Source organism: Populus euphratica, unplaced genomic scaffold (genome assembly GCF_000495115.2).
Source record: "Populus euphratica unplaced genomic scaffold, PopEup_1.0 scaffold79.1, whole genome shotgun sequence".
Lineage (NCBI taxonomy): Eukaryota > Viridiplantae > Streptophyta > Magnoliopsida > Malpighiales > Salicaceae > Populus > Populus euphratica.
The window spans coordinates 478,244-486,869 of NW_011499959.1; the positions used below are offsets into that span (position 1 = coordinate 478,244).

Genomic DNA, 8,626 nt, shown 5'->3' on the forward strand with positions numbered 1-8,626 from the left:
TTAATATAAAAACTTCATCATGGAAACTCTTAATATAATTATTTTTATTATAATTAATAATGTAAATATTAAAAATATTATTATTTGTATAAATATTATTATTTTTATTATAATTAATATTATTAATAAAATAATTAAAAAAAATTAAAATATTATTAATATTAAAAAAATTATTTTTGCTATAATTATTTTTATTTTTATTATGAATAAAATTATTAATATTAAATATATTATTATTTTTTTATTAAAAATATTAATATTAAAAACAATAGTTAAAAATAGAATTATTTTTTTATTATTAAAAATATTAATATTAAAAACAATATTATTTATGTTATAATTATTTTATTTTTATTATAATTAAAAAACCATGCACTTATGCATAACCGCAAATAAATCACTTATGCATTTTAATTCTTTTTTAATTAAACGCTATTTCTTAGGTTGATTTAGGTTGAAGCTATTTTTCTAGTTGTAAGTTTCTCTATATTGATGACAATTTTAATGTCGTAAGAGAGACCCTTTGCCTGGAAAAACCCTAATTTTCAGTCTTGTTGTATTTGTAGGGTTTTGGCAGAATCACCAAACCCTCTAGCAAGCAAACAGAAGAACAATGAGTCTAATAGCAGGCTCCTACGAGAAATTCATATGGGGTTTCAAACTCAAAACTTTAAAACACGAACCTTCTTCTCAAAACCTCACGCTAACCCCACTTTTCTCCTATCAATCTCACCTCGCTCACATCACGTCCGCCGCCGCCGCCGGCCCCGCCGCCGCTTCTGGATTATCAATCTCACCTCGCTCACATCACCTCCGCCGCCGCCGCCGGCCCCGCAGCCGCTTCTGGATCTGCTGACGACACAATACACCTCTATGACCTCCCTTCTGCTTCCTCCCTCGGCTCCCTCCACCAACACACCTCCTCCGTCACCTCTGTCACCTTCTTCACCCCTCCTTCCCTCTCTTTCCCTCGTAACCTTCTCTCTGCCTCTGCTGATGGCTCCGTTTGCATTTTTGACACTGACCCTTTTGTCCACTTGAAGACTGTTTTGGTCCACAAGAAGGCCGTCAACGACCTCTCGGTGCACCCGTCTGGGAAGTTGGCGCTTACTGTCGGAAGAGATGAGTGTTTGGCGATGTTGAATTTGGTGAGGGGGAGAAGAAGCTTTTATTGTAGATTGGGGAAGGAGGCCAGTTTGGTGAAGTTTGATTTGGGTGGGGAGAAGTTTTTTATGGTTACTGAGGAGAAAGTTGGGGTTCATGAGGCTGAAGATGCTAAATTGTTGACTGAATTTGAATGTAAGAAACGGGTTCTTTCTGCTGCTCCTGGAGAGGTTAGTTTCTTGTTGCCGGTGGTAGCTTGATTTTGTTTTGTTTTGTGATACGATCTTAAATATTCTCATTGTTGTTGTTGTTAATTAAACTTGTTTCTTTCTTGAATTGTTATTTATCACAGTTCAATGATCCTTTATGCTAAGAGAATAGCTTGTTAGTCTTTCCTGTTAAGCTTGGTTTTGGCATGCAAAATTCTTGTTGAATTGAGAATTCGCTCATACGGAAATAAGCTCTGTAACTATTAAGCTTCCTAAACTCATACTAATGATTTTTGTTTGTATTTTGCAACACCATTTGTTGACTCAGGTTTGATTTGTTGTAAGTCGGATACAAATCAAGTTATCATCTCTTCATTTCTGAAAACATCTTTACAAAGGGTTTTGATTATTGCTGTGCTGATTAATTATGTCAGTGGGCTTGGTATCTTTAAGAAAGAGAACGATTCGTTCTATACCTTGACATTCTTTCTCTTACAATTTATTTTCCTATATGTTATCTAGGTAGCTACATGGTCTGATTCTATTTCAGGATCAGTCTTGAGTTATTTAAGTTGCTTATCATACCCATCCCAGGAAGATCCCTCTGCTTCTTTCTAAATGAAGTTCAAAATTGACATAAGACTTGTTTCTGAACTTCCATCACACAAAAATCAACGTGCTTGGCATATATATCAAAGAAAACTATTAAATGTGTGCGCTGAAGAAGGATGAGCACATGTAATGCATTTCTCATTTTGATTGATTTTGGTTTCTGTCCCTGTCCATGATTTTATGTTTTAGTTGTGTATATAGTTGTTGTTATTACTCTTAAATGATTTCATTAATTGATTCAATTCACCTTCGTTGCTTGATTGACCCTCTTGAATTGTCCTTATGAAGAGAATGATCTTGTTATTAATCAGTCCTCCCCATTAAACTTGTCAGCAAGTTTGAGACTCACTGTTCATGTTGAACTATATTACCACTAAGCTTCCTAGCTTCTTACTAAAAGTGTTGATATAAATTTTTGCTTGCACATGTCACCTTCATTTGGCAAGAGTTGTATCACATTAAATTTGCTGTAAGAATTTATGGCATACTCAACTTATCATGCTTCATCTCTCAGATCCTTATATGTCAATTTGTTTATGGCTTTACAATTTAATGATTTCAAAGGGGCTTGGTTTCCCTGAAGTGTAGGTCTTCCAAGACTCCATTCTTTGCTTTACAACTAGTTTTCCCATATGTTATTCATGGGCATGCAAACAGCTGATCAGATTCTGCTTTAGAATTATGCTTAAGTTTATTTAATCTGCTTGTCATAACTACCTAAGAAGAGCATTCTACTTCTATCCAAATGAAGTTGGATTATTGCTTTCAGACTTGTAGCTAGACTCCCATCTCATAAAACTGGATGTGCTTGGCATCTATATGCAAACTCCTAATTGTGGAATGGAGATGGATGAACATCTAGAACACCAGTATTTCCATGCAAGCCCACATCGTTTTCTGGGTATGACCATATCTTTGCCATCTTTCATTTTTATGCTTAATTTCCCTAATTTTGACAGAATGGACTTCTGTTCACTGGTGGTGAGGATCGGAGTATTACAGCATGGGATGTGAATAGTGGGAAGGTTGCATATTGCATTGATGATGCACATTCTGCCCGTGTGAAAGGTATTGTTGTGCTCATGAGGAATGACAGCACCGTGGATGATCCATATTTATTGGCATCTGCATCATCTGATGGGGTTATACGTGTTTGGGATGTTCGCATGTCCATGAAAGAGAAGCCAAATCCATTGGCCGAGGCGAACACAAAATCAAGGCTGACGTGTCTTGCTGGATCATCTCATAATGTGAGTACTGTGATTGCTTGGCAAATGTTTTCTGCTTCATCAATTGAATAACACATTCTGCTGTCTTCTCCAATTGTTGGTTCATTCCTTTTCATTTTTCATGTACTTTCTTGGCTACCATGTTTCTTTCCTTTAGTTTATCAGTTAATTCTATGTTTATGTACTTGGGAAGTGTAATGGTAATTGGCACGCCTCTCCGTCAAGCTATTGGCTGTGCGCGTGAGTTGTGTTGATTGTTCTACCATGTCTGACCAAAGAGGGCGCACGTGTAGAGCTAACATCAGTCATATGTCGTTATTTGCAACTCACATTCCACATTTGTTAACAAGCGATTATGCAAAACCAGCCATAGGAAAACTGGAATCCGTTGGAGCCCAGGACATTTCCAAACAATCTTCCAACATTTGAAGCACCGCATCCCAAACCTGCCCTGAAAAAATAGCATGTGCTGACTTTGCGGTGAAGTTCCCTTGATTAGAAGACCCCCACCCCCAAATGATACGATCATTTGGCAGTGATTGATGAGAGTGATTTTTGGTGGAATAAACAATCATGTGATTAATTTTCTGATTGAAGAACAAGTTCATTTATCCGTGTTTGTAAATCAAGAATTGTACTCATTGGTGTTTTATTATGTTGTTGCAGCTAAAACGACCGCAGATGGGAGCAAGCTGTTTAAAGGAAGATCCCGATGCAGCAGAGGGAGAATGATAACATTAATGAAATGCAGAACAAAGAACATGGTGCATGCTAGTACAACCTATAATGTGTAGAAATAGAGGACGATGTGAGACAAGTTCTTGTCAGAAATTAATCAAGTTGGTAACATTATGCTGCTAGCATTAAGGACAGCTGCCAAGGATTTCTGCATATGCCCTTAGTATTTGTCGGGATCCATAGACTGGCTATTTCTTCATTACAATGCTTCATTTTTTTTAGGACGTGACCATATAAAACACTATTTAAAAGTTTCTAAAATGAAAAGCGTAAATACTTTTAACGGTGCATTTAATTCATTAACTTAAAATTTTATCATAGCTAATATTAAAAATTAATATATATATATATAGAATTCGCTTTGTATATATTTTTTTTGAATTTTTAATAAACTATGATAGCTTTTTATATTTTTTTTTGAATTTTTAATAAACTATGATAAATTTAATTTGACATGATTGTAATAATAAAAAACTTTATTTCAATCAGAAAAAAAATCTAAAAAGCACATTATATTGATAAACATTAAAATTATGGTATCGTAGGGCAATAACATTTTCTACTCAATAAATTACCCCATTAAAATTATGGTATAGTAGGGCAATAACATTTTCTACTCAATAAATTACCCAAATATTATTTTTGAGTTTGGATTTAATATTCTTTTGAATTCGAGTTTAATACAAATTTAATTTATTAGTGTATTTTATTTAAGTTATTTTTTTTTTTATTTCTAGCACAATCGAATGCACTTAATGTTTTATTCTATAATCAAAATATAGGTTTAAAATTGAGGTATAAATATTATTTGAGGGGTTTCCATAAGTAATAGAAAAAAATTTAAATATTAAAGAATCGATTGATATAAAACTTTTGATCAAGGGATGAAGGGAAAAATATTAAGAAAGGATCAATATTTTTATATACTATAATAAATTTGAAAGAAAAACTTATATATAATTATCTACATAACACAAATGAAGTGTGAAATTAAAAGATATAAATATTAATTTCAAAATGATTAAATATTATCAAATACATATTTAATATAAGTACAAGGAAGTGTTATGAGAGAAAATAAAAAAAGAAACGAGATGAAGGAGGCCGAGAAAATCCACTAAAATGTGCTAGTGCAGCTGCAAAAAGAATTTGTTGTTATGTTTGAACTACTGCAAATATAACAATAAATGGCAGCAATGAATATAAAGAAATGACATTTCATCTTAATAAACAAAAAATTCTCAAGACATTTGTCTTTTTTTTTTAATTGTTGGATGAATGATCCTTTGTTTTTATTATAACCAACAACAACAATAACAACAATAATAAATAACTTGTTTTAATTTTTTATAGTTTTTCATCTCTTTAAATTAAATTTATGATTTTTCTTTAATAATAATATTTTATTTCAAATTTATTAATGATAATAATAAAAAAATTTAATTTTATGTCTCAAATCAAATCTATAGTTATTTTTTAATATTAATAATATTTTTTAAAAAAATTATTAATCATTACATTTATAATATTAATTATAATAAAAATAATAATATTTTTAATATTAACAATAATATAAAACTTGCTCTATTTAAGTTTAAATGAATCTGATTATACAGATTCAATAATTTTAAATTTGGCTACACAACCAAACCAAAAACTAGATTTAATATTATTGGATTTGTTTCTGCAGCCAAACTAAATAATATTAGATTTGATTTCATGGGTATTGGATGTAACTTCTTTATCGGATCCAATAGCATTTGAGTCTAGTATGGCGCAAACATGAAAATTATGGGATCTTGCTTTGCATTCATTAATTCCCATTGATTTACTCCCATTGCTTCTTCCTGTTTCTGGTTTTTTGTTTACTGTTTCCGGTTATATTCTTTCAATTTTTTGGTTGGTTCACCTTTCTAAACAGCTATAAGAAACTAACGTAGCTGAGAAACATTTGTTTATTGATTGCAACCTATTCAATTTACAATATTTGGACAAAATATGAGGGATGACTCAGCGATGCTATAACAAAATAGATGAAAAAAGATATGTGAGCTTCCGTTTCTGATAGATTCAGGCAGTTTCCAATCCCAGAAATTTCTAAGGATATCTGCTGCTCATTTTTTATTAGCTTTGTTGTAATCTAATTTTAGCTCATTGGCTTTTAATTTAATTTTACAGGGTTTAAAATGTAAAATTAAAAGATCATAGATTTATTTTGATGAAGAATATAATTTGTCTACTTGCGTGAAAACTAGAGACTACAATGTGCCTTTGCCATCATCAAGATAATCTTTACCTTGTTCAAGATAATCCTTATCTTATTTAAGATAATCCTTAAAATAATGATAGTTGTCTGCTTTCGAATTCGATTCTAATTCGAACTTAAAAAGAGAGAATGAGTTTGATTGAGATTTTATTTCTCGCAAGCAATGAGACTCTTGCACTATAAATATTGATCTCAGTATACGAGGAAAAAAAAAGAAGGAGGACGATTAGAGAGAAACCCTAAAAGAGAGAAACATAAAAAAAGGGGGCGGCGAACCCTATACTAGCTGCCACCTCCCTCAACACATTTTCTTCCTAGTCTCCCTTGACTTCGCCTTCAGCAGCCACACGACAAGGTAAGTTTCATTCCTTTCTTGCTAAAATAATTAATTGGTTACTGTGTTTGCTATGGATGTGCTTAGAAAAAGAAGGCAGAGAGAAGGAGGACTAGAGGGACACCAAGAGGAAAACAGAGGAAGAGAAAATAGCATCAATAGGTCGGCCCTTCACTGTCATTATCATCTTCAATTGCAGCACCAGGTAAGTTGCTCTATCCCTCCTTGCACTTTAATTACATGCTTCATGTAGCAGACATGCGTGAGCAGTTCACGCACACCTGCTGGTAAAAATTAAAAAACAATGGCCAGCAGGGTCAAGCTTATGACCCTGCTAGGCCTGTTGGGTCCAGCCCAGCTTTATAGGCTGAGTTGGGCCTAGCCTAGTCCAAAAATAAAATAAAAAGTAGAAAAATAAAAAAATACGTATTCATGAATAAAAATAATATAAATTTATTGGTTTATTCACTGACGCCAACGTCAGGAATAAAAATACCAGTTCAAATTTATATTATTTTTATTCATTGTATTTTATTTTATTTAGCTATAAAAATAAAGAATATGTGCATGTGTAAAAGTAAACTTATTTTTATTTATTTATTCACTGACGCCAGAGTCAGGAATAAAAAATATTGATCTAGATTTATTTTGTTTTATAGCTGCGTAATATTTACCGACGTTAGAGTTAGAAATATCCGTAGTTAAATATTCACTGGCGCTAGAGTCAGAAATATTACATGCAAACCATCATAGTATAAACCGACAAAATGTTAGTAATTTATGACAAAACCAGCAATACAGTCTGTTTCAGGTAGGACTTTTAAGGAGTGATAGTATCTTTTTTTTTGCGTAACTAGTCCCGTACTATTAGAATCTCTGTTGGCCAGTTAGGATTTCTAACAATTATAATACTAAGTGACAATTACTTAAATAAAATTTTTTTTATTAAAGAATAAAAGGATAAAAATCCATTATTTTTTTAAATTTAATTTTTTAAGATTATCATGATGTCCGGGTGTGAGAATGCCAACTAGCAGATCACAAACAAATATGCTAGCAGGAGCCTGTTGGCCAGTTAGGATTTCTAACAATTATAATACTAAGTGACAATTACTTAAATAATTTTTTTTTATTAAAGAATAAAAAAATAAAAATCCATTATTTTTTTAAATTTAATTTTTTAAGATTATCACGATGTCCGGGTGTGAGAATGCCAACTAACAGATCACAAACAAATATGCTAGCAGGAGCAGCAATTGCTCTACGCTACCTTTGTCATTTCCGTTACAAAAATGTAATTACATAATTGATGCTAGCAAAATTAGGCACTGGTAAGTGAGGTTCTGGTCTAGTAGTGGGAGGGGCTTGTCCCTTTCTCTGCACCTGGGTTCGAACCTCATCATGCATGTCTGTCATCCCTGTGGTGTCTTACCTACTCATTGGGCTTGCAGGATATTCAGTGGACCGTGGAGATTAGTCGTGGTGCGCGTCACTGATGCTAGTAAAATTAGCCACTGGGATATCCTAAATTAACACCCCACATAAATAAAAAAAAATTAGCCACTGGGATATCCTAAATTAAGTCCTAGGCCTGCTAGAACTCTGGAGCACTTGGCAATGGCGTTCTCCCATTGCTTAACGTATTCTGCATATCCCTCTCTGCAGAACCAATAGCAAATTCAGTCAGTGAGCTCATAGCAACTGACATTCCTGCACAAAGTACCTGTACGGCAATTTCAGTCATTTTCTCTGTAGTCATTATATCTTCTACTTCACCAACCTCCACCATTTCAATACTTCTGCTTCATTCAACAGACAATCCCGTTCCAAATCTCTTTGAAGCGACTGGGATCCTGTGTGGATCGTCTCTTAGCTGCTGTGCATAGATAAATACATTGAAATTCGATTTTATAATCATGGCCTTGAAAACTAGGGACGCTCAGAATGCATCATTCAAAAAGTTATGCAAAAAAATTTGAGATGTACCCTGACTTCTTGGTAGAGTTTCTTCTCCCGGGCATATAATCTGTCAAATGTTGATTGGTGACTACATGAGAACATGCAAGAAATCAAATTGGTGTTGGAAGAAAAAACTTATATTTATTTTTTTTATCAAAGAGAAGTGATTTTGAAT

The 8,626-nt window shown here is 33.0% G+C and overlaps 1 protein-coding gene across 1 annotated transcript; it reads left to right on the top strand.

Annotated features, from left to right (window-relative positions):
- Positions 1 to 592: 592 nt before the first annotated feature.
- On the top strand, positions 593 to 4,091 carry LOC105138565 (Transducin/WD40 repeat-like superfamily protein). The gene is made up of 4 exons (XM_011044686.1): positions 593 to 742; positions 807 to 1,334; positions 2,885 to 3,175; positions 3,821 to 4,091. The coding sequence occupies exons 1-4, from the start codon at positions 614 to 616 to the stop codon at positions 3,884 to 3,886; spliced, it is 1,014 nt and encodes a 337-aa protein (XP_011042988.1). The 5' UTR covers positions 593 to 613; the 3' UTR covers positions 3,887 to 4,091.
- Positions 4,092 to 8,626: the final 4,535 nt, after the last annotated feature.